A 26,595-nucleotide genomic window follows, 5' to 3' on the forward strand; every position below is an offset into this window, starting at 1 on the left:
ATTTCGGATGATTCACAAAAAATCTGCATTTCCCTCATCATTTGCGGAGTCAGGAAACTGGCTATATAAGACCCCCATGCCTACATGGCTTACCTGCCCAGAGCTAATCCGCAGTTGCCAACGTCAGAGGACACACGTGCTCCTCCCACTGCACCTGTCCTCCCATACCTGGTAACTCCCTGCTTGCTGTTAGGACCCTGTCCCTGTAGGCCTGGAGTTTGCTACTCTGGCCCATGTTTTTTTTTTTTTTTTTTCCTTTTTAAATCTAAGCCTTCCAAGGGACAGTCGGGTAAGCCTTGTAGCTTGAGACAATAAAAACTTCCACATAAGACTGTTGTGATTAAATAAGGTAGAATGTTTGAAAGCACTAAGGAAGTGTGTGACTCAAGGTAGGGGCTCCCTGAAGGTTATTTTAATCCACATCCTTAAGGCTGACTTGTACTCTGTCCTTCCTGACGCAAAAGGGTGGGAAAAATGGGCCCCTTTGCACATGCCTATATCCCAGTGACTCAGGACACTGAGGCAGGAGGATTGCAAGTCTAAGACCAACCTCAGCAAACTAGCAAACCCTGTCTCGAAGTGAAAAATAAAAGGACTGGGGATGTAGCTCAGTGGTGGAGTGCCCCTGGATTCAATCCCCAGTACAAAAAATAAACATTAGGTGAGAGAAGCAAGTCACAAAAGACCACATATCATATGACTCCATATATATATATATATATATATATATATATATATATATATATATATATCTCCAAAGTAGGAAAGAGAGAAAAGGGATTAATGGTTGCCTAGATGGGAGGTGAGGAAGAGAGAGAGACTGAAAATTGGAACAAATTTCTTATTTGTTGGAGTGATGAAAATATTCTTTGGATTTTTTATGATGCCAGGAAATTGAACCGAAACATGTTCCATATGATGCTGGCTATTGGTGCACAATTCTGAATATAGATGAAAAAACATTGAACATTACATTTTTAAGTGAAAGAATCATGTCTATAAATTATATCTCAATAAAGGGTTTTGTTGTTGGGGTTTTGTTTTGTTGTGGTCCTGGGGCTCAAACACAGGAATGCTCTACAAATGACTGTTCTCAGCCCTTTTTATTTTATATTTTGAGACAAGTTCTCACTAAGTTGCCAAGGTTGGCCCTGAACTTGAAATCCTCCAGCCTCCACCACCAGGGTAGCTGGGATTATATGTGTGCACCACCACACCTGGTTTAAACAGTTTTTAAGAGGATTATCCTCAGGATGCTGAGGGTCCAGGGGCACCCTGGTAGACCAAGATCCCTAGAGTGACTTTAGTTACCAAGACAGATTGAGAGTCAGGACCTTGAGCTTCTTTCAGGTCTATGTGTGCTCCATTGTGGGGCCTCTTCCTAAAGAAGATCCTCAGAATTCTCTGCTCCTCAACCTGGGCCTGATCAGGATGCTCGGACAGCTGCCTGGGGCCCTGCATTTCTGTACCTTAAGACTTTGTCACTTCATTTAGTTACCTTTCAAATATATGTGCACTAAATTCTCAAGATCTTGGAAAGTTAGAGCCTTACAGGAGACATCGAACACAGATAACTGCAGTAAGACGCAGGATGCAGTAGGGTGTATCTCAGAGGCAGAGCTTCTGTTTAGCATGCCTGAGGCCCTGGCTTAGATCCCCAGGCCCCGCCCCCCACACACACACTCACAAAAGCAGGATGTGGTCAGTGCCACAGGGAGAGATCAGAGAAATCACTTCTGCCTTAGGAGACTGGGTGAGGCATGGTGGTTGTGCCATAAAGTCTGGCTGGATTTCAGTAGAAGCTGGAGGTGGGAGATTTCAAAGGGATACAGAAAAAATCAAAAGCATGAAGGTGGGAAGCCAAAGGCATGTTTCAGGAACTGGGAAGAGCTGGGTTCAGCTGGGTGCAGAGCAAATGTAAGGAATGGAACAAAGCCAAGACAGAGTCTGTGATCTCTTTATTGAAGAAAGAATGCCATTATAAAGAGTTTTTACTTTATTCGGGAGACAATTGGAAGCCATAGTTTTCTCTTTTGGAAGGATTTTGTTTTTTTACAGCTTCTCAGCATGTATTTGATAAGAGGGACTAGCATTTAGATTAAACAGAATCTTACAGAGTATTCTTGTCTTTTGCCATTAGTTCATGTTATTTATTTATTTATTTATGTATTTGGTACTGGGGAGGGAACCCAGGGGTGCTTTACCACTGAGCCACATCCCCAACTCTTTTTATATTTTATTTAGAGACAGGGTCTCACTGAGTTGCTTAGGGCTTTGTTAAGTTACTGAGGCTGGCTTTGAATTTGTGATCTTCCTGCCTCGGCCTCCTGAGCTGCTAGGACTAAGGTGTGCCATCTTCGGGTTCGTTGCAGCAGTAAGTCAGGCAACACTTGCTACAATGATGTCTGCCAAAGTGGCTGGCCATGAGACTTCAGCACCACATTCATCTGAAGGGCACTTGCAGTGAAGGCGACGAATGTTTCCGTTTTCATTATTTCAGGTTGGCCAACTTAACCTTCTTTCTCTTATGCTACTCTTCCCAGGAGATGGTGTAAGACTTCTTTTTTTTTTTTTTTTTTGTTTGGGTGCTGGGGATCGAACCCAGGGCCTTGTGCTTACAAGGCAAGCACTCTACCGACTGAGCTATCTCCCCAGCCCCAAGACTTCTTCTTTTTCTTAGCACCACCACGAAGACTCAGCACAAGATGAAAGGTGGACTCCTTTTGACTGTCATAGTCAAAGTTTGTCCATTTCCCTGTTGCTTACCAGCAAAGATCAGTTTCTGCTGATCAGGAGGAAATCCTTCCTTAACCTGGAATCTTGGCCTTTACATTTTCTATAGTATTCAAGGATTTAACCTTGAGCATGATAATCTTCCTTGCAAGGGTTTTTTGGAAAATGTGTATCTCGACAGTGCTTCCACCGCAGATGTTGGATCAGAAAGGAAAACCTTAGAGTATTTTGCATGTGACAAACATTTGCAGAGTTCCTCTTTAGCATATTTTATGCCCTGTGGCACTGAGTGAATTCTGCTTTTTTTAAAAAAATTTTTTTTGAGACTGTCTCTCACCGTGATGCCCAAGCTAGCCTCAAAATTGAGATCCTCCTGCCTCAACCTCCCAAGAAGCTGGCATTACAGGTATGGGTCGCCATGCCCAGCTTGCATTCTGCTTTATAATTCCAGTTATTTACACGTTTTGTTGTCCAGCAAGACTATAACTTTTCAAGGATCCTAATTGCATCTTGTTTTTCTCTGAGTCCTTAAAAGTACTCCTGGAGTTTAGTGTACCTATGAATGCTTGAGAAGCAACTAAATGAAGTGGCACAGTTCCAGGTACATAATTTTGTTTAATTCCTATAAAGTCTTATGAAATATACTGATGTTTCCCATTTTACCAGCAAAGAAACCAAGGTTCCAAGAAGCGATACGACATCTGCCTTGAAGTCAGGCCTTCTCATTCCAGATCCTATGTACAGGGCTTTCTCACAGAGCTGAGCCTGGGGAAGGGTACCAGGTAAAAGGGTGGTGGGGCATGTCAGGACCAGAGACAGAGCACAGTTGGGAAGCCAGGGCAGGTAGAGCAAGAGGCTACGTGTGCCTGATGGAGAACAAGTGACCAGCAGTTACGGAATGCCGGAAACCTAGTAAAACTCCTGGGGACTTGGTGATTGTCTTTGGCATTTCCAGGAAGCCCTGAAGTTGCCTGAGATCTTGGGACTGTGAAGGCAGGGTGCTGGGTCCCCCAAAAGCCTAGTATGTCCTTATAATTTGCATATTGGACAGTGAAAGCCCTCCTGATCTAGGATAGAATATGCTTCTTACAGGGTAGGACTGAAGCTAAACCAAACTATCCAAATGATTCTAGAGAGTATGATTTGGTTTCTTAAATGGAGAAGGGACCTTATAAATGGCAGTACTTTATTTGCCTTGTACATCGGTTTATCCAGTAATGCACATTTTAAAAGACTTGTATTCATTTAATTTTTTTATTTAGCAAATTTTATTTTCTTCTGTGTTCCAGGCACTGTAATAGGTTCCAGGGCTGCAACAGTAAATGTGACAGATATAGCCAGGTGCAGTGTCGCATGCTTGTAATCCCAGCAACTGGGGAGGCTGGGGCAGGAGGATCTCAAGTTTGAGGCCAACCTGGGAAACTTAGCAAGACCCTGTCTCAATATTTATAAGGAGACAGGACTAGGTGTGTAGTTCAGTAGCACAGTGCCCCGGGTTCAATCCCCAGTACTACAAAATATACAGATGCATATAGATGCCTATGTCCCTCTATGTAAGACTTAACTATGTAGTGGCAAAATTGATTTTCTAATTAATTTATCTGGTACAGTTTCTAAACAGGCTTGTTCCCTTCCAGATCTGCATCCTAGAGGGTAATGCTCTTTGTTTCAACCAAGAGGCAACTTGATGTAGTGATAAAAGGTGTTGGTGCATCCCAGGAGGCTGAGGCAGGAGGATGGAGAGTTCAAAGCCAGCCTCAGCAAAAGCAAGGCATTAGGCAATTCAGTGAGATCCTGACTCTAAATAAAATACAAAATAGGGCTGGGATGTGGCTCAGTGGCCAAGTGCCCTTGAGTTCAATCCCCAGTACCCACCTTCCCCACAAAAAGTGTGAACTCTTTTTTTTTTTTTTTTTTTTTTTTTTTTGCGGTACTAGGGATTTGAACCCAGGGCCTTGTGCTTGCAAGGCAAGCACTCAATCAACTGAGCTATATCCCCAGCCCAAGTGTCAACTCTTGTGACAGACTACCTGAGTTCCAATCCCAGCTTCACCCCTTGTGAGTTGTGTAAATTTAGGCAAGTTCTCAGCTCCTCTGTGTCTAACCGAGATAGTTTTCCCTACTTGGTAGGGCTGCCTGGCACCCAGAACTATGCTAGGAAGTAGTGAGTGTAAGGTATTGTCCTACAGTTCTGCATTTCTCAAAAGCATTTCTGAAACCTTCAGTGTTTGCAGGAAGTGCGTGACTCACTAAGGAAACATGCCTCTTTGTTGTATCCATCCTCTCTCACATGGTCTTATCCAACCTGTGGCCCTTCCACCCTGCAAGCTTGTTCTGGGTGACTGTCAGCAGTTCCCCAACTCCAGACCTCATACTGAAGACAGGTTACAGCACAGGTATGTTCAATAGCATCACTACAGATGGGGTTACTCTTCCCAGGATGCTCTGAGCTGCGGCTGCATTCTTAGACTAAGTACCATTACCTTATCACTGATTTGCAGTGACCAAGAACTCATTTTGGTGTGCAGGTTGCCATACTTGGTTTTATTTTGTTTGTTTTTTTTTTGGTAACAGGGATTGAACCCAAGGTACTTAAAACTGAGCCACATCCCCAGCACTTTTCATATTTTATTTAGAGACAGGATCTCACTAAGTTGCTTAGGGCCTCATTAAGTTGCTTTAGGCTGACTTTGAACTTGGCAATCCTCCTGCCTCAGCTTCCTGAGCCCCTGGAATTACAAGGCCTATGCCGCTGTGCCTGACTGTGGTATATACTTTATTGCACTTCCGCTTTGGGCTGTAATTTTCTTTCATCTTGGTAGCTTCAAGTCCCTGCCTATTAATCTCTTCAAGCCTAGGACTGTGGTTTGGAATGACATCTAAGTCCCAAGCTCTGATTTTTTCCCCCTGAGGTCCCACAGCCTTCCCAACTGTGTATCCAAGAACCAGTCTCCACCCCACTGCAGTTCTGGAGATCAAGCCCAGGGTCTCATGCTTGCTAGGTGAGTGCTTTACCACTCAGCTACAGCTACAGCCCCCAATTTTTTTTTTTTTTTTGATACCAGGGATTGAACTCAGGAGTACCTGACCATTGAGCCCCAGCCCCAGCCCTATTTTGTATTTTATTTGGAGACAGGGTCTCACTGAGTTGCTTAGCGCCTCACTTGTGCTGAGGCTGGCTTTGAATTCATGATCCTCCTGCCTCAGCCTTCAAGCTGCTGGGATTATAAGTGTGCGCCACTGCGCCTGGCAGCCCCCAAATTTTTAAATAAGTTGATAAGCACGAAGCAGTGCCCCCTGTGCACACAGGATTGTGCAGAAAGGTCACCAAATATCAGCTCTTCTTAGAGGCAGACGCAGGTGACTGAGGGCAGGCTTAGTGAAGGCATGGACAGCTACTTCCAGCCAGAGGCCAGCTCAGGAGGAACAATCTTAGAGCTTCCTGTGTTGTCCTTGGTTCTTCATCCAGAGGCTGCCTCTCATGATGGGCCTCAGCAGTCCCCTTTCAAGTGACAAGCAGCCCTTCAGCTTCAGCCAGTGTCGCAGTACTGGAGTCATTAATATTTTGTTGCATTTTACCCTGTTATTAAGTCCATGGAAATTTTCCCAAATGAAAATTACTGACAGTGATAAAAAGCAAATGTTTCATGACTTACCTATGGTCGGATGCCAACAGGTGGGTCAGAAGTGGCAAGTCCTTTTCCACATCTGGTTAGGAGTTCACTGAACTTGAGCGAATGAATTATGTGTTCAACTGGAAAATAAAAGAATGTGGGCAAATGATTTGGAAGTGTCACTGAAGAAAATATCTAAAAGGCAAGATGTTATTAGATATTACATACATATTTTTAAGGCCTGGAAAATGGAATCCCTTCTTCCTCACAGCATTGAAGTTATTACTCAACGAGTACACAAGCACTTTTGCACGTTAAGGAGTGTGTGAAGAACTGCTTCAGCTGGGTGCGGTGGTGCACATCTGTAAAATCCCAGTGGCTCGGGAGGCTGAGGCAGGAGGATCGCCAAGTTCAAAGCCAGTCTCAGCAACTTGGCAAGGTTTTGAGCAACTCAGCATCCTGTTTCTAAATAAAATACAGATAAAGGGCTTGCACTATAACTCAGTGGTTAAGTGCCACTGGATTCAATAACTGGGACAAAAAAAGAACTGCCTCAATTTTATTAATAATTAACATTAATATTAATTGAGCATTATAATGAGTTAAGAACTGCCTTAACTTTCAGGACCAACTCTACTGCTGACGTAATAACTGGCATTGTTGAGTGTATTGTGCCGGGTGTTCGTCTCATTGCATCTCCATAACCACCCTGGGGTGGGTGTTGAAAGTGGCAGCTTGCCAGGGCCCCAGGCAGCCCTGCATCTTCTGGGGTGCTGAGCATGCAAGGCTCTTACCACTCTTTACGAGGCCTTTTCTCAGAATTGTGCTTGTAGCAAGAAACCTTGAGGGATGAGGTAACGTCTCCTACCAGGACAAAGAAAAGAACAGGCATGAAAGAAGTCGTTTCCCCAAGATCAGAATTCCTTGTCTACACTGCAAACCACTCCCCACACTGCATTCACCTGGGCCCCTCTGTGCTGCCCCTGTGAGTCTTGGGAGAGCAAGGAGAATTGGATAAACTGGGTGCTTGTGCCCTGAGTAAGGCAGTCTTTTGTCCCTGACCTGGAGTCTCGGTAAGGAGCTTGTTTAAATAGGGTCACATTCTAGACTTTGCAGTTTGGATGAAGAGAATTCAGTGTTGTCATGACAATGGTGCAGCAAGCCCATAGTCACAGTCGCACTGAAAGCCACTGAGTCAGCACAGAGGACCTGGAGCTCCAAGTGAACTAAAAGTGAAAGTGAACGCAGGGCTTGGGGCAGCAAGCCGGCCCCAGCACCACGCGCACGAATACAATCCGAAGGGAAATGCAGAGCCTTGTTTGCTGGGAGAGGGCCACTGGCCCACCTCGCGCACCTGATTCCTCCCTCTTGCCGTCCTCCCAACCTCCACGCTTTAAGGAAAAAGCTGAGCATGTTGGGGGACTTTGGGGAATAGGTTCTGCTACAGGAACCCAAGTCACCATCCTCCCCAGGCCTGTGGCAGGAAGTGGTGATGAATGCAGACAGACACAGAGCAGCCCGATGATAGGAACTGAGTCCCTCAAGGGCAGGGGCAGGGAAGGCTGTGGCCAGGAGGAGTCCACCTGCTGTATGAGCCTGAGGTCAAACCCCAGCCAGCAGGCAGATAAAAAAGCAAAACAAGGAGGAAGTCCAATAGCAATAACAAGGGGGTCTGCCATCTTGGTAGAGGCAGAGACTAGAGCCCTGGCCGGTAAAGGAACAGACAGATAGATATATACTGGTCACATTCTCCACATCCCTGTCCCCCATCAATAACTCAGGGCTCCAAATTTTAAATGATTTCTGTGCAAATGAGTCCAGACTAACCAGCTTTACCCATAGGGAACTGGCCACTGAAGCCTACTAGGGGGGCTGGGGCTCTGGTTCAGCAGTAGAGCGCTCGCCTGGCATGTGTGAGGCACTGGGTTCCATCCTCAGCCCCACATAAAAATAAAATAGAAGTATTATGTCCACCTACAACTAAAACAAAATATTTTTTTAAAAAACCTACTAGGCACAAAAGGTCTGCCTGCCTGTGACCTTGTTCCTCTTTGGTCTTCTGTCTGCACCTAGTTCCTTAGTCTTTCCTCCATCCTCTCTGTCTACCTCTCCTCTGTTCATTCATCCATTCATCCATCCATTTATTGTGGTACTGGGGATTGAACTAGGGGCACTGTGCCACATAGGTACACCCCCGCCCTTTTTATTTTTTTCTTTGAGACAGGGTCTAAGTTCCCCACTAAGTCCTCAAACTTGCAATCCTCCTGCCTCTGCCTCCTGGGATCACAGGGGTGCACTATCACATCTGGCCTTTAGCTGTCCTCTTTAGATGGATATAATATAAAACTAAAATACAGACTTTTATTAGTCCCAGGGTTTTTGAGTCAAGTTTTTATTTCCAAACTTACCAAGTTGAATAAAAGACTTGATCTGTCTTTAGAAAACACTGAATTGGGTTGCTTGATACTGTCTGGGCCTTCAGGTCTTTGTCTATAAAATAGGGATGTTGAAAACACTAAATTAACTGGGCTTAGTGGTGCATGCCTGTAATTCCAGGGGCTCAGGAGGCTGAGGCAGGAGAATCATGAGTTCAAAGCCAGCCTCAGCAACTAGCGAGGCCTTAAGTAACTTAGCGAGATCCTGTCTTTAAATAATATATAAAAAGGATGGGGATGTGGCTTAGTGGCTTGGGGCCCCTGGGCTCAATCCAGGGTGATTATTGTTATTGCTGTTCCTTGAGATGTAATCTGTGATGTATTTTCCCCAGTAACTCAGGACCTCTGGCTGAACAAAGTTTCTCTACCCAACCGTGTCCTTATTCTGGAACATCCCTAGCCTTTGGGCAACATCCCTCAGGAAAGCCAACAGGATAGGAAGCAAAACCAGGGTGGGAAAAAAAAAAAAAACATAGTAAAAGTCAACCCCTGTGGGAAACCTTCCATATTTAGCAGAATCAGACTAGGTTGAGCCATGGGATGCAGAGGCCTTGCTTCTAGGAACTTCAGGGATGCAGGTGGCGCTGCGTGGGAGTGGCTCCCTGTCTCCTTCTGGAATTTTCTCCCTAAGAGAATGGCTTCCCTAACTGCACCCTATCCTGTCCATCACAGAAGAAGCTCCTCCGGGTCCTGTCCTCTTTACGTGTGTGTTATAAATAAAGAAGAGCTGGGCCAGTTGTTATAAGGCCAGAGCTGGTATGATCATGCCCGCCAGCCTCCTCTCATAAAACGAGTACTGGCTCTTGTGTGTTCATTGAGTAGATAAGTTTTTTGGGTAATAGATAGAAAAACTGCCAACATCCTCCTCCGGCAGTTAACCCTTTCCTCGGGGCGTGGCAGAGAGGAACCCCAGAGGTAAGCACTTCCCTGAGTTTTGCTATTTATGTCTGATCTCTTGCTCAGTTTGAAAAAGTGAGTGTCATGCAAAACCCAGCTATGCCAAGAAAGACCAATATGTCCCCATTAGACCCAGGGTCCAAAAGAAGAGAAGACAAGGAGAGTCTGCATGACAGGCTGGCCTCAGCCTCCCTGAGTCTGGGGGACCCCTCCAGGCTGTGAGGGGGAGGCCACAGAGGGATCCCTGGAAGTTAGGTCATGGCAGTCCAGCGCTGGTGGGGTTGTGGATTAAGAAGAGGCATGTGGGGCTGGCGCTGTGACCCTCACCTGTCATCCCAGTGACTCAGGAGGCTGAGGCAGGAGGGTCTCAAGTTTGAGGCCAGTCTCAGCAACTTAGGGAGGTCCTTAGCAAGATCATCTCAAAAGAAAAAACTAAAAAGGGCTGGGGATGTGGCTCAGGGGTAAAGCACCTCTGGATTTAAACCCCAGTACCAAAAAACAAAACAAAACAAAATAAAAAAGAAAACCATGCCCATGGGTGACGCTTGTTTTTGAGCCTTGCATGACCCAGACTTGTCTATTCTACTCCTGTACTTGCTCAGCTGTTTGGCTGAGTATAAATTCCAGGCTAGAAACCATTTTCCTTCACAATTTTGAAGGTATTGCTCCTTGGTCTTCTTGCTTCCAGCACTGTGTGGGGAATTTGATGCCATTTTTCCTGACCCTGTGTAATCTTTATTTTTTCTCTCCAGAAGCTTATAGAATCCTCTGTTTGTCCTCACTGCTGTGAAATTTTGTGATGAGGTGCCTTGGCATTATGGTTTGGATCTTAAACATCCCCCTAAAGCTCATGCATGTACTGAAGGCTTGGTCCCTAGTGATTGGGTCACAGGAGTGCTGAGGATGAAGACTCTGATGGACTCATAGCCTCGTGGGATACTGGGAGGTGGCAGAAACTTTAGGAGGAGGGGTTGAGTTGGAAGAAGTAAGTCATAGGTCACTGGGGGCATGCCTAGGAAGAGGGTATTTTGTCATCCCTCCCCCAGCTGCATTTCTGCCCATGTCTCTGGACCACCAGGAGCTTAGGCAACTCAACTTCACCATCACCCCTGTCATGACTCTCTACCTTATCACAGGCCCAGAAACATGAAGCCAAGTGACAATGGACTGCAGCCTCTGAGGCAGTGAGCCAAAACAAATCTTTTCTCCTTTAGGTTGATTTTCTCAGGTATTTTGTTACAGTGACAGAAAGCTGACTAACACATTTGGTATAGATTTACTTTCAACCATGTGCTGGGTATTCAGGTTTTTTCTCAATATGTATTATATATTTTTAGTTGTAGGTGAACACAATGCCTTTATTTTATTTCTATGTGGTGATGAGGATCGAACCCAGGGCCTCACACATGCTAGGCAGACACTCTACCACTGAGCCACGACCCCGGCCCCAGGGCATTCAGTTTTAATCTGAAAATTCATGTCTGTCACTTATGGGATACTTTATTATGAAAAATCTTTGACAAGATTTCCTTCTCTTAATTTTCTGTTTTTTTTTTTTTTTTTCCTGGAACCACTAATGGCCATTTGTTAGAACTAATGGACTGGTTCTCACAATTTTTCTCTATTTTTTTGCAACTCTTTGCATTTTTACTGTAATTTTAGGAGATAACCTCAATTTTACCTTTCACTTTCTCTATAGAGTTTTTCATATCTACTGTGAAGTTTTTTTTTTTTTTTAATTTCCAAGAACTCTTTTTGGTCTCTCATTTTATCTGGTTCAAATATGTCTTATACGGTGTGTTGTTAATTTTCTGTCACTGTGACAAAATACCTGAGGATAATCAACTTACGAGAGGAAAGTTTCAGTTCACATTGATTGTCCCCATTGCTTTGGGCCTGTGCTGAGACTGTACATTATGACAGGAGCTCATCTCATAGTATCCAGAAAGCAAAGAGAGAGAGGAAGGGGCAGGATCCCAACTTTCAATGGTACACCCCCGAAGACCTACCTTCTTTCAAGTAGGTTCTACCACTTCCCAACAGTACCATGAGCTGGGGACCGAGTCTTTAACATTTAGGTCTTGGCAGGACATTTCAGGTCCAAACTATGGCACATAGTTATAAAAACCATTCATATAAATATTTGTTGAATGAACAAGTGATTGGGACAGAATCTGCTCATATCTTTCAAATCCTCCCACAGTGCAAGTGGTACACCTGAGAGACACTGTTAATTGTGTTTGTTTTTTTTTTTTTTTTCTCCTCAGTGCTGGGGATCGAACCCAGGGCCTTGTGCTTGCAAGGCAAGCACTCTACCGACTGAGCTATCTCCCCAGCCCTGTTAATTGTGTTTCTAAAGAAATATGAGCAGTGAGCTGGGGATGGTGGTACCTGGCTGAAATCCCAGCTACTTGGAAGGCTGAGGTAGGAGAACGGCAAGTTAGAGGCCAGTTCAGCAAGTTAGTGAGATCCCGACTCAGAATAAAAACTGAAAAGGACTGGGGATGTAGCTTAGGCTAGAGCACCCCTGGGTTCAATCCTCAGTACCCAAAAAGAAAAAAAATATATATGTAATGTGAGAGGTAGGTAGTATGTGTTGATATGCTATTCAGATTTCTTAAACAACAGTGCTGCATTCTATGTACAGGTAGCATCTGTATTAATTTTCCACCTACACACAACATTGAAAACAAGGCAGTGATTTTTAAAATTTTCCCTTTATGTTCACAAGCAGAGACAACATAAAAGTCTGTGTCCACACAAGTCTTGGTTGTATAGTAGATTTCACAAAATATTTGTCACCAGAGCAGGATAAGTTTTGAGCTTGTGATAACAAGAAATTGGTTTGCTGAAATCTTTTTTTTTTTTTTTTTTTTTTTTTGTGAGGGTGGTGGTACTGGGGATCGAACTCAGGGGCACTCAACCACTGAGCCACATCCCCAGTCCTATTTTCTATTTTATTTAGAGACAGGGTCTCAGTAAGTTGCTTAGCACCTCGCTTTTGCTGAGTTGCTTTGAACTCCATATCCTCCTGCCTCAGCCTCCAGAGCTGCTGGGATTACAGGCGTGCACCACCTGGCTCTGTTTTTTTTTTTTTTTTTTTTTTTTTTTTTTTTTTAAACAAGCATATGCTACCATGCCTGACGGTTTGCTGGAATCTTGCAGTTGTAAAAAGATTTTTTTGAACTCTGTTATTGAGAGCAATGGTTTGTCATGCTATTTGTGGTTATTGATTATTCTGCCTGGTTACTTTGATCTCTCACCCCTAAATCCAAACCCAAATATTTAAGATCTAAGTGTGTATTTGCTTACCTGATTCAATTTCTGCATCCTCTTGGTCTGGATTCTCTGTAGATCTTAGCCTTGCTTCCGGTAGGTTCTCCGCAAATTCCTAACATGCTATACTAAAAAAGAAGGTAAAATCCCTACCCCACTCCCCATGCTCACCCAGTTCTCATGGCTGTTGCTGGTTCAATTCATTCAAAAGCACTAATTCATTGCACATTGAGGTAGGTCTGGTTTTTGTCTTTGCCCTTAAGGATCTAAGGAATTGCCTGGCTTGGTAGCACATGCCTGTAATCCCAGCGGCTTGGGAGAGTGAGACAGGAGGATCTCGAGTTCAAAGCCAGCCTCAGCAACAGCGAGGCGCTAAGCGGCTCAGTGAGGCCCTGTCACTAAATAAAATACATAATAGGGCTGGGGGTGTGGCTCAGTGGTGAGGGCCCCTGAGTTCAATCCCGGGTACCAAACAACAACAAAACAATAGGATCTAAGAATTTTAGAGACAACCGACAAAGAGATAACCAAAACCCAGAATGCAGTGTGATGAAGTAAGTATCCTATTCAGTCATGTGAACACAGATGACAGGCACATCAAGCCCAGGAGAGGCGGGTGACTAATCCACGAAGCAGGCACTGCATGCACAGGGTCATTGAATCTGTGCAACTACCTTAAAAGGGAAGGGTTTTATCGCCATTTCCGTCTATCAGACGAGGAAGCTGAAGCTCCAGGCCCTCGGAACTTCGACGGGTTGCGGAGGCCTGGCCCCTGGAGCTCTTTCCTCCTGTTTCCGTGGGAAGGACGGACCACCATGGCTTAGCGGATGGATGGAGGCAGAGGAAGTTCTCTGTGCGGTGGAGTTGTGCAGGTTCCCAATCCGGGCGTCTTCTTTCCTCTACTCCACCCGCAGGGCTTCCGTTGCCCCAGATTTGCAGCCCGAGACTCATTTCCAGATTGGTCGAAGCAGGGCGTTTCCTTTTGGAACAGGTGGTTCGGAGGAAGGACCCGCCGGGTAGGTGACAGCCCACTGGCCGGCAACCACGCCTCCTTTTTTCAACATTCGTAGTTGATTAAAACGTTCCTCACTAACAGACTTTACAGAAGCGTTAATTGTAATCGAATGAGAGGAAAACCAATTTATTGCCGAGGTTGGCCTCGAACTTGCTATCCTCCTGCCTCGGCCTCCGGAATCGCTGGAATTACAGGCGAGCACATCGCGCCTGACTCCCAGTACCAGACTTTTTGTTGTTGTTGTTGTTGTTGTTAGCGGGTATTGAACTCAGGGGTATTGAACCACTGAGCCACATCCTCAGTTCTATTTTGTGTTTTATTCAGAGACAAGGTCTCACTGAGTTGCTTAGTGCCTTGCTTTTGCTGAGGCTGGCTTTGAACTCGTGATCCTCCTGCCTCAGTCTCCCAAGCCGCTGGGATTGCAGGCGTGCGCCACCGCGCCCGACCCGGTACCAAAATTTTAAAAAGTGATTTATAACATGATAAAGAGAGTTTCGCTGTGACCGCGCCCAGGACCGACTGCAGGGTTGCACCCCTAGGAACGTCCGCGAACTTTCCAACTGTGCAAAAGCACTCGGCAATTCGCGCAGAGTGGGATGCTGGTTCACACCCTCAGGCACCCGCTCACCCCTTTCGGCGAGGTCCCGAGCGTCTTGCTATCCGATCCGGGTCATCGCGAACCCCCAACTTGCCGGCGATGACTGCCTTGTCCTGGAGGGGTGGGGGCGGTCGAGCCCATGAGCGCCTGCAGGTGGCGCAAAAAGCCGGAGGGAGGGTGGAGGCGGTCCGGGGTGCGGGGACACAGATGGACCTGGGGCGAAGGGAAGCGGCTCGTGCGCCCAGAGGCTAGCGCCGAGGAGTCCTTCCCCTCGGCCGCGAGCCGCTGGCGCGCCGCCGGACACCAAGTCCCCGCGGTCCCGGGTTAGACAGGCCTTCGAGGGTGCTCCTGTTTCTTCAGAAAACGCGTTCGTGCTACTGTCGGCGAAGTGGCGCGAGGACCCAGGGTCCTCAGCGCAGCGGTAGGCTGGACGCTGAACGCTTATTTTTCTATGTGGAAAGAGGACCTGCTGAGTGTTAAGCAGAAAGTTAAAAACACAAAAAACACCATAACAGACTAAAAACTTAAAAATTCCCTTGCATTCACTCCCTCCACCCTCGGAGTATCATTTACGCATTTTAGGATCCACCCTTCAAAGCTTTTTTCCTAGGCACATAACGCGCGCGCGCACACACATACACACAAAGATCAAGCCAGGGCCTTTCGTACCTGCTTTCTTTGACGCCACAGGCTGTGCGGTTTTCCACGTTAATAAATGTAGATGTGCGCTTCGCAGTGACCTCGCTGCGGCTTGTCTGTCTGCCCTGCGGGTCACCCTCTTTCCCTCTCCTTGCACTGTGCCTTAGGGCGTCGACCCAGAATTCTGCGTGGAGTGGTTCCCTCCGCCTCTGGCTGCCGTCTGATAGAGGCTCCCTAGGAGGTAGGAGGGGGCTGAGTTGCTTAGGGCATCGCTAAATTGCTGCGGCTGGCTTTGAACTTGAGATCCTTCTGTCTCAACCTCCCGAGCTGCTGGCATTACAGGCGTGCGCCACCGCGCCTAGCGCAAATTCTTTCATTAAGTTCACCTGAACACTGGTGTTCCAAAGGGCACATATCTGGAAATATGGCACGAACCACATCTAGACGTTTTCCTCAAATTTCTAGTGTGTATTTTTATAATCTAGGTGTGTTTTGCAAAAACTAAACTTTAAAAATAAAATTCTGGTCTGGTGAGGTGGGCCACACCGCTGTAATCCTAGTGGCTCTGGAAGCTGAGGCAGGAGGATCACAAGTTCAACGCCAGCCTCAGCAACCTAGCAGACCCTAAGCAACTTAGCCAGACCCTGTCTCAAAATAAAAAAATAAAAAGGGCTGGTGATGTGGCTCAGTGGTTAAGCACCCCTGGATTTAATCCCCAGTACCAAAAATATAGAAATAAAAATAAAAATGATTTTCTGGGAGAAATGAGTACTTTCTGATATTTAAAAAGTCGATGTCAGCTAACTTTTCATATAAATGACCAGAGAGTGAATGCTTTGGTGTTTACAAGTCTGGGAGAGGAAAGGGGTGACTCCTTTCCTCATTAATGTTCAACGGCCTACTCCACTGTAACAAAAGACAGGTTAACAAGAGAAAAGCATGCATTTATTTATTTAATCATAGTTTTATGAGATATGGGAGCCTTAGAATAAAGATCCAAAAACGTGAGGGGAAAATGTCCACTTTGCGCCTCAGTTCAAAGAAGCAGGAACAGAGATGTAGAAATGACATTCAACAAGAAGGATATAATCTGATGGTAACCAGCCAAGTGGGGAAACCTGGCAAAGCCTGTCTGTTCAGATTCTTCTTGGCCTCTCAGTGGGAGACCTGCTACTGGACAAAGGTAGGGGAGAGAATTTCCTTTTGGCCAGCTTGAGACAGAAAGACTAAGGAAAGTTAAGAGTGATCTTTCTAGCTTTTATGGTTGACTTTGGAAAACAGGCCTCTAGTTCCTATGGCTCAACTTGGGGACGAGGAATTCTGGTTTCTATAACTTGCTTTGGGGATGTTAGCACACAAGGACTGAGCCGTGTGCAAACTTCATGGATCAGCAGAGCCTTTATTCACCAATGGAGTCACGCCTCTGATGGACTCACTTTCCTGATGGAAAACGAGCCACCGGCCGAAGGGGGTGTCTGTGCTTACACAGGTTATACTGAGAGGTGACTTAATTCATGAGCGTGTCAGTTTGGGCACTCAGGAATTTGAGATCTGTTCTTACTGGGCAAGATGGGGGGCCTGGGGTCAGCAGTCAGTATCTGGGAAAGGATTTGTTTGGGGAAGGATCAATGCTTTGGCCTCTTCCCAGAGACTGTCATTCCAGACTTGATGGACATTTCCTCCTCAGGGTCTGTCTTGTCACTGGGAAAGGATGTATTGGGAAAGGATCAATGTTATCAATATGTTGCCTTCTTCCTCACTCCCTCTTCCCAGGCCACACTATTTTTGGGGTTTGTCATTTTCCATGTCTAACAGGGGAGAGAATGAGGGATGAGGGACAGGACAGGAGAAGGTCACAGAGATCTGAGTTTTGAGGCTGGTTCTGAGGACTTTCAGTGTCTTTTAGCTCAAACTACTCAGCATATCAACGTGTCATCTTTTGGGACATTTTTTTCTGAGCCCCAACCAACATAGGCCACGAGGAAGAATGAAGGATATTATGTAGGTACTTACATAATGAGAGAAAAGAAATTTTCACAATATTTTTAATAACAAAATTCAAAATATAATAAATTGAGCACAATATTTTATCTGGGTCTACAAATAAGAACAGAACTCTCTGTTTTGGAAATAATTTAGGTTTGCTGTATGTGTTTCCTGTCATCCAAACTGACTGTAAATGTTCATCTGCTAATAGTGATCTATAAGGAAATTTTACATTATTTCGTCTTTGAAAATGTCTCTTCATACATATGGGCACTGCCAAGTACTTGTTTTTGACATGCTGGGGATCAATCTCAGGGCCTCACACATGCTAGGCAAGTGCTCTACCACTGAGCTACATCCCCAGCCCCAAGTACTTACATTAATCCATAAGCATATGATTTTCCACATGTAATGAATTCAACATATTCATTGCTTGGAAAGCATTTAATTAATTTATTTTTTGGTACCAGGGATGGAACCCAGGGACACTTAACCACTGAGCCACATCCCCAGCCCTTTTTTTTTTTTTTTTTTTTTTTAAATTTTGAAACAGCATCTCCCTAAGTTGCTTAGGGCCTCCCTAAGTTGCTGAGGCTGGTTCTGAACTTTCCATCCTCCTGTCTCAGCCTCCCAAACCGCTAGGATTATAGGCATGTGCCACCGCACCCAACTTGGAAAGCATTTTTATAATTCAATTCTTTTCTTCATATTCACCAGAGACTGTCATTCCAGACTTGATGGACATAGTATTGAGTCTGTGACAAATACTAATTTCCAAGCTCTTTGGTATTTGATAACAATGGTTGAGGGTAGTTCTTCTCATTCAAAAAACATTTAATCTCAGCCTTGAATTTAAAAAAAAAACCAAGACAAAACAAAAACACAGGGCTGGGAGTACGATCCAGGAATAGAGTGACAGCCTGTCACTCAGTGCCACCAAAAAGTAAGTAAGACTTCACGAATGCCAAACCACCCACCTGATGTGGCATAGAGTGAGTCCAGATACCCAGCTTCACAGAACTGATGGCTTTCAACTCCTGAGCGTGGACACGATTCACCACTGACACCACTGTTTTACCAAACACGTGGAGGATTCAGATAATTCCCACACAATGTCTGCAGATGAACAGCACCAGGAATACTGGTAGGTTTTTTGTTTTGTACCAGGAAATTGAACCCAGGGGCCTTAACAACTGAGCCACATCCCTGGCTTGCACTTGCGTGAGCTTGCATTCTCTCTCTCTCTCTCTCTCTCTCTATATATATATATATATATATAATATATATATATATGTTATATATATATATAATATATATATATATATATTTTTTTTTTTAATTTAGAGACAGGTCTCCCTAATTTTTTAGGGCTTTGCTGAATTGCTCAGGCTGGCTTTAAACTTATGATCCTCCTGCCTCAGCCTCTCAAGCCTTTGGGATTACGGGTATGCACCACCGCGCCCAGCCCACCTATAGGTTTTAAATGCCTTACATTAATTTGAAAATTTGTAAATTTGCCCATCTAGTCCTTTTTCTGCTCTGCATAAATTTTCAGTTGAAACGCATGCAGTAGATCCCACCTCAGGTCTTACTGAATTAATGTATTTTCAACCTCTTTGAAATATCCTAGCCTGTAATCATTTCATCTACATATTCATGTCTAATTCTTTTTTTTGTGTGTGATACTGGGGATCGAACTCAGGGCCTTGTGACTGCGAGGCAAGCACTCTACCAGCTGAGCTATCTCCCCAGTCCTCTAATTCTTTTTTAAAAACTTTAAAAAATTTGTCAAATTGTTTTCCAGTGTGACTGTTACTCCCATGTTTTAGGTCTTTAGTTTTTCCACATCCTTTCAACACTTGGTGTGGTCAGTCTTTTTATTATTCATTTGTTCTTATTAGTTATACTTGACAATAGAGTGTATTTTGACATATTATACATCTATAGAGCATAACTGCTCATTCTTCTGGTTGTACTGATGTAGAATTACATTGGTTATGTAATCATATATGCACATAGGAAAGCTATGTCCAGTTCATTCTACTGTCTCTCCTATTCCCATCCCCCTCCCTTCTCTTCATTCCCCTTTGTCTAATCCAAAGTACTTCTATTCTTCCCTAACTCCCCCTCCTCTTATTGTGAGTTAGCATCCTCATATCAGAGAGAACATTTGACCTTTGGTTTATTGGGATTGGTTTATTTCACTTAGCATGATAGTCTCCAGTTTCATCTATTTATTGGCAAATGCCATAATTTCATTCTTCTCTGTGGCCGAGTATTATTCCATTATGTATATGTACCACATTTTCTTTATTCATTCATCTGTTGAAGGGCACCTAGGTTGGTGCCATAGTTGAGCTGCTGTAAACATTAATGTGGCTGTGTCACTCTAGTAGGCGATTTTAAGTCCTTTGGGTATAAACTGAGGAGTGAGATAACTGGGCATGTTTAATTCTTCATTAACTGAAAACTCTGCACTGGCTCCTGGAATAAATAGCAACAATTGAGCAGTATCAATAACTTCTTTCCATTAATCAGGAGCTGAGGGAAATCACTGAAAATCATTAGCCATCCTTTCTAAATTGATTATGGATGTTTCAATATTATCTAGTCTTCAAACAACTGTTCTCACCAAAAGGCAAATAGTTTTCAAAAAAGTTTTAGATTTTGCAGGCAAACAGAATCAAGGCTATTGCATAGGTACTTTCTATGTACTCTTTTTAAAAATATATTTTTAGTTGTGAATGGACACAATACCTTTACTTATTTACCTTTACGTGGTGGTGAGGCTTCAACCCAGGGTCTCATGTGCTGGGCAAGGGCTCTCCCACTGAGACCCCGCCCAGCCCGTGTGCTCTTTAAGGTGTTTTCTTTGTAGTATGGGGCATGGAGCCCAGGACCTCATGGGCACAAGGGAAGCATTTTACCACTGAACTGCAACCCCAGTTCTGCACTTACTATTTAAAATGATATAAATTTTTTGGGGGGAACCTACCATATTTCTTTGCCTAACAAGGGTAAACACCCCCACGGTGGAGAGGAATTGTTCAAGTGAGTGACCATCGTCAAGGTCCACTCTCATGTGGCCTGTGTGTACAATCCCTCATCAGCATTCGCAGGTCCAAATGACTAGTTTCCTATTATCCTACTGACCAAGCCAACAGTTGCTTCGCATCAGGCTAAAGAAGAAAAAACACCAAAGAAGAGACCAAGAAATATCTGCTGCTAGAGGACTTTTTGTTGGTTTAAGTGGGATATTTAAATGGATTTGTTTTCTAGCTTGGGGTCATTAATTCAGTATAGCAGCCAACTTCATTCCCCCTCCCCACCTCCTTATATTTGGTACTGGGGATTGAACCCTGGGTGCTTTACCCATTGAGCTACATCCCCAGTCATTTTTATTTTTTCTTTCAAGAAGTCTTGCTAGGTTGCTGAGACTGGCCTCAAACTGGAGATCCTTCTGCCTCAGCCTTCCAAGTCATTGGAATTAAGGTGTGAACCAGTGTGCCTGGCTGGACGCATTCTTAAACACATTTTTAAAAACTATTGTTTTTGACACTGAGGAATGTGTTTTTTTCATCCCAACATTGTCATGTCGTAAATGAACAGAAAATTTCATTATCACTGTTCAAAAGCAGTAATGCTCAGTAATAAACTGTATCCTGTGCTTTATCATTCAAATTTAGAAAAACATTAACTTTGGAACTTCAGCCACATCAACCTGCAGAGCCTAACCTGGTCCACAATTAGTAAGTCGGTAGTTCTGGAAATTCTGTTCAAGGTGTTTGGAGGCTCCCTCTGCATTGATAAGGAGACTGGGAACTTGGCCTGTCTTTCAGCAGATGGGTGTTAGTGTCAAGTGGTCATCACTTCCTTTGCTCCTTGGACAGCTGACACAGGACAGGAAGATGAGGGTTTTTTCTGATACTCTGCAAATCTATTTCAGGAAATCCATTCTGGATTTTTTTCCTTGTACTGGGTTTGCAAACCCAGGGACTTGAGCATGTGAGGCAAGTGCTCTGTCACTCCACTATGTCTCCAGCCTGTTGCCCTGTAGGGATTTCTTTCTGTATTTATGTATTTTGGCACCAGGGATGGAACCCAGGGGCACTTAACCCCTGAGCCACATCCCCAGCCTTGCCTTGTTTTGAGACAGGGTCTGGCTAAGTTGCTGAGGCTGACTTTGAACTTCCCATACGCTTGCCTCAGCCTCCTGAGGCACAGTGATTACAGGGGTGGGCCACCTGGACCAGCCTGTTGGCGCTTCTTAAGAGTGTGATAAGGCGTGTCCAGCCTCCATATTTTACTACGTTCTCTTTTATATAATTGTGTCATCGGCATCCTCTCTTTGGTGCTGGGGACTGAACCCAGGGCCTCATACATGCTAGGTAAGTCTTCTACAACTGAGCTACATCCCCAGTCCTTTTTATCTTAAAAAATGTTCCAGGGTTGGGGAGATAGCTCAGTTGGTAGAGTGCTTGCATTGCAAGCACAAGGCCCTGGGTTCAATCCCCAGCACCACAAAAAAAAAAAAAAAAAAAAAAAAGTTCCATGTTTTTATTCGTGCACTATAGTTGTATATGATGTGTAATTTGCTGTTACGTATTTGTACATGCATACTTTTTTTCTTAATTTTAAGAGAGGGTCTCGCTAAGTTGCTGGCCTCATACTTGTGATCCTCCTGCCTCAGCTTCGGAGTACCTGGGATTACAGACTTAATCTCCAAGGTGGCTAGAGTGGCACGCTTCAAAGTGCCTCTCATGAAAGGACCAGACTGGTGCTCTCCGGTTCCTCCTCGAGAGCCACTTTGGACGAGGAAAGACACCTGCGTCGGCGCGGGAGCCGGGACCACTTTACCTTCCGTTCTACTCAGAGCCCGCCCGGAGCGAGGGGCTCCCTGTCCACCTCCGGCTCTGCCACCACCCTCCTCACACCTAAACCCAGCAAGTAGGATCTCCGCCGACTGAGCGGAGCGAGGCTGACAGCGGCGCCAGGCCCCTGCGCCCCTAGGGAGGCGGAGCCGCGGACTCTCCGCTCGCAACCCCGCTCGCACCCCACCCCTGGAGCCTTGCGGAGAGCGCTCGCGCGCCAGCGAGGTCCAGGGAGCGGGGCCGCCGGGTCTGGGCGGGGAGACGCTCGCGGGGCGGGGCTGGGCTGGGCTGGCCGGGGCGGGGCGGGGCGGGGCGGGGCGGGGCGGGGCGGGGCGGGGCGGAGCCGGGCGGCGGGAGCGGCCGCGGCGGGCCGGCGCCCTCGGAGCCCGCTCCGCATGGCTGGGGTGGCCCGGGCCCGCGGCGCGCAGACCGGCGGGCGCTCGGACAGGCATGGTCGGTGTCCCGGGAGCCGGGAGCAGGGCCACGCCGGTGCGCGGGCCGGGAGATGACTCGGGAGTGCACACCCCACCGGGAGGCAGGCAGGGGCGGTCAGGCCGCTCTATCCCTTTAAGATCGTGATCCTGCTAGCGCCGACGACGGTGAGTAACCTGGCCCCAGGTCCCGGAGACCCAGAGCAGGGATGGTCCTTGGTTTAGTCTGGATGGGTAGATGAGCGGACGGTTCTTGGGCGAGGCTTTTGGAGAGTTATCGATGGTGGAAGGGCTCCACGTTGGGTCAGAGCCCCAGATAACGTGTACATTTTACAGTGCTCCTGGAGAGGGCGGCGACACAGCCAGGCCAGGTTCCAAAGGGCAGAGAGCCCCTCACCTGGCTCCAGCGTCCCCGGGCACAGTTCTTCATGAATCTGGTAAGCCCTGTGGCTTGTGCGCTTTGGGGCTTGTGTGGTGGGTGGAGAGGAGAGGAACCCACCAGGCTGGCTCCCAGGGCCTTGAGCAGGCGGCTTCCGGGCTGAGCAGTGGAACTGGACTGATGGGGTATCCGGCAGCCGCTGGGGCCCTCAGAGGGCTCAGCGGTAGCTCTGTGCCTCCCAGGTGCCCACTGGGCCAAGGGGTGAGGCTGTGAGGTCCGATGACACAGGGTGAGCATCATGAGCATTGTGCAGTCACAGAGGAAATGAGATGCGGCAGCTGGGCCTCAGGCTGTGAGAGGAAAGGTGTGGCCGCAGACTCAGTGCCCTGTCTGTGGAAGGAGCCTCTAGGATCAGCAGGGCATCTCTGGTGCCCAAGGTGGACTGATGAGTTGGGTGAGGCCACCCCACCGCAAGGGTCCCCCTCCCCATCCTACATTGGAATGAAACAGTCCCTTGTCCGCCCTCCGGAAGCCTAAATACACCCACATCATGTGGAAGGAAAGCAGCAGAGAGACTGAGTGGCACATCCTGCTGTCCCCTTTTCTCCCAAACCTCTTCCCAGGCAGACCACCCTTGCTCTGTCCAAGCCCAGCTCCATGAGATTTGTTCCTCCTGAGTTGTTGATTTCCAGGATTTGGGGTTCCCAGGGCTCTGGGGAGTAAGCGCTGGAGAGATGCCTCTGGAAGATCACCTCTGACTCCCGTCCTCCTGCTTCTCCAGATGCAGAGGCCTCCATGGCTGTGATAAGCCTGCTGTTCTTGGCAGTGATGTATATTGTACACCACCCCCTGATGGTCAGTGACCGGATGGACCTGGACACACTAGCCAGGAGTCGGCAGATGGAAAAGCGGCTGGGCGAGGAGATGCGGCAGTTAGAGAGAGAGTTTGAAGACAGAAAGCGAGCGGCTGAGCAGAAGCAGAGGGCAGAGAGTTTCTGGAGAGGAGACACGTCCGGTGACCAGTTAGTGCTGGGGAAGAAAAATGTGGGGTGGCCCTTCCAGGCCGATGACCAGGAGGGTCCCCTGGGCTGGCTGCTGGGAAACCTGTGGAATGCTGGCCTCTTTTGCCTTTTCCTCATCTTTGAGCTCCTGCGACAGAACATGCAGCATGAACCGGCCTTTGAGTCGAGCAGCGACGAGGAGGAAGAGGAGGTGCGCGTTGTGCCTGTCACTTCTTACAACTGGCTCTCCGACTTCCCCACCCAGGACGCCCTGGAGTCCTTCTACAAACACTACATCCAGAACGCCATCCGGGACCTGCCCTGCACCTGTGAGTTCGTGGAGAGCTTTGTGGATGATCTCATTGAGGCCTGTCGGGTCCTCAGCCGCCGGGAGGCTCACCCACAGCTGGAGGACTGCCTGGGCATTGGAGCTGCCTTTGAGAAGTGGGGGACCCTCCATGAAACCCAGAAATTCGACATCCTCGTGCCCATCGTTCCCCCGGAGGGTGCCATGTTCGTCCTGGAGATGAGGGACCCAGCCCTGGGCCGCCGCTGTGGCTCTGTGCTGGTGGAGTCCGAATGCGTGTGCAAGCGTGAGAAGCTCCTGGGGGATGTGCTATGCCTGGTGCACCACAGGGATCCCTCAGTGGCCCTGGGCAAGAGTGGCAGCTCCATCAAGGCAGCTCTCTGCACCGGCTGCCACCTGGACGTGTGCAAGACTGTGCAGTGGTTCCGGAATATGGTGGGCAATGCCTGGGCCCTGGTGGCCCACAAGTATGACTTTAAGCTCAGTCTGCCATCGTCCACCACCTCCTGTAAGCTCAGGCTGGATTACCGCTCGGGCCGCTTTCTGTCAATCAGCTTGGTCCTGGGGGTGCAGCGGGAAGACACCTTGGTCTACCTGGTGAGTCAGGCCCCTGAGCAGGAACAGCTCACCAGTGTGGACTGGCCCGAGTCCTTTGCAGCCTGTGAGCACTTGTTCCTGAAGCTGGTAGGGCGCTTTGCCCCTGAGAACACCTGTCACCTCAAGTGCCTACAGATCATTTTGAGTCTCCAGGACCACCAGAGCTTACCCCCCGGGGCAACCCGCCCCGTCCTCACCCCCTACCACTTCAAAACGGCTCTCATGCACCTGCTGCTGCGGCTGCCCCTGACAGACTGGCAGCACAACATGCTGTCGCAGAGGCTCCAGGACCTTCTCTGGTTCTTGGGCCGTGGCCTCCAGCAAAGGTCCCTCCATCATTTCCTCATTGGTAACAACTTCCTGCCCCTGACCATCCCGATCCCAAAGACATTTCGGAATGCCGAGCCCGTCAATCTCTTCCAGCACCTGGTGCTGAACCCCATGGCGCACACACAGGCAGTGGGGGAGTTCCACAGCCTTCTGACCCAGCTGAAAACTCTGCCCCGTGCCCCACTGGCTGGGGCACCTTAATGGAAAGGCCATTAAAAAAATAACCCACAAAAACGGAAGAAGGTACTTCTAATTCCTCAGGCTGCAAGAGTTTACTTTTCTACGTTTATGAGTGGTATATATGCGACCTTCACCTTGCCGGTGGGGTTGTGATAGAGTAAGACACTCTGCCAAATGCATGAGTCCATGAGGACGGACACAGCCTGCAGGGCCTAATCCAGGGTGGGCTGAGGTCTTCTGACTTAGCTTTCGTCACGACCCAGAGAAGGTCCAGGGAAATGGATGTTACAGGAGGATCTTGCTGCTAAGAAGCTAAGATCCTGTGAAATTGTGTTTTTGTATCAACACTGGAAGCAAAAGAGAACCAGAGAATACCTCCATTCCAGCTTCCTCCTTTTTGTGAATGGCTCCCACATGTTCCTTGTGAACTGGGGTCCCTATTGAATTGTTAGCTCAATTCCCACCCAGGGGATGGCACTCCACCTTATCCCAAATACTGTGATGGCAGCTTCTCATACTTTAGGATCTAATTTTTCAGAACTTTACTGTGTTGAAAATACAACCAACATGCTTTCCCATTTTCTTAAATACCCTATTTTCATGACATTATAGTTGTTTTACAAACTGAGAAAAACCTCCAGTACTGCCCAAATCATTTTAACCTTGATTCATAAATATGAAGTCAATGGTGACCTGTGCCATAACTGAGATAATGTATTTCCTATAGTTAATGAAAGAGTCAACATTTGATGATCTTTCCAGGGCCTGGAAGCAACATTATAAAGCCTTTCAGGGACATTATAAAGATCGAGGACAATCTTTCTGGGGGCTCTGTAATTATCAATTACTTTGCTCCTGAGGAGGAGCCACTGTGTGTTATATGGAAAGGTTTCGCTACCATGTGTAGCTGGAATTTTCTGTTCATGCCTTTGTGTTTTCTTCAAAGATGACAAAGGGATTACTTGAAGTATGTTTGTGGTTTTTGAAAAGGGGGGGTATTACAATCCAGGCCCTCTGCCAGGGTTGGACAGGAAGGGACTGTGAAGCAGTTCAACTCCAACAGAATCCTGATTCTAAGAGATATGGTTAGTGTATTTTCCCCTGCTTTCAAAACGCTGAGCATCCTGAGGAGGAACGTTAAGAAATAGTGGTGGGTGTGGTTGTTTTGGAAATATTAATGCTTTTCCTACACAGTGCTGCCAGGGAAGATCTGTTGGGAAGGGAACCTGGCCCCACATTCAACTTGGCCTTGGGAGGGGGCGAGATGCTAGCTCTTAGGACTTCTGTTGTGACATCCATACCTTTC

The 26,595-nt window shown here is 46.8% G+C and overlaps 2 protein-coding genes across 4 annotated transcripts in view; both read left to right on the forward strand.

Moving 5' to 3' along the window:
* The first annotated feature begins 22,523 nt into the window (after positions 1 to 22,523).
* Positions 22,524 to 26,595, forward strand: Itpripl1 (ITPRIP like 1). 2 transcript variants are annotated; one of them, XM_047522537.1, is made up of 3 exons: positions 22,625 to 22,663; positions 22,832 to 22,932; positions 23,656 to 26,595. In XM_047522537.1, the coding sequence occupies exon 3, from the start codon at positions 23,670 to 23,672 to the stop codon at positions 25,308 to 25,310; it is 1,641 nt and encodes a 546-aa protein (XP_047378493.1). In that variant the 5' UTR covers positions 22,625 to 22,663; positions 22,832 to 22,932; positions 23,656 to 23,669; the 3' UTR covers positions 25,311 to 26,595. The 2 variants fall into 2 exon arrangements, with proteins under 2 accessions (XP_047378494.1, XP_047378493.1); XM_047522538.1 differs by lacking the exon at positions 22,832 to 22,932 and having other exon boundaries at positions 22,524 to 22,663.
* Positions 22,533 to 26,595, forward strand: part of Ncaph (non-SMC condensin I complex subunit H) — a 50,140-nt gene continuing 46,077 nt past the window's right edge. Inside the window, exons 1-2 of one of the 2 annotated variants that reach the window (XM_047522533.1) lie at positions 22,643 to 22,663; positions 22,832 to 22,932. The gene's annotated coding sequence lies outside the window, so the exon portion shown is untranslated. Of the gene's footprint in view, positions 22,664 to 22,831; positions 22,933 to 26,595 lie in introns of both variants that reach the window. The other variant, XM_047522534.1, reaches the window with a different exon arrangement.

This window comes from Sciurus carolinensis, chromosome 13 (genome assembly GCF_902686445.1).
Source record: "Sciurus carolinensis chromosome 13, mSciCar1.2, whole genome shotgun sequence".
NCBI lineage: Eukaryota > Metazoa > Chordata > Mammalia > Rodentia > Sciuridae > Sciurus > Sciurus carolinensis.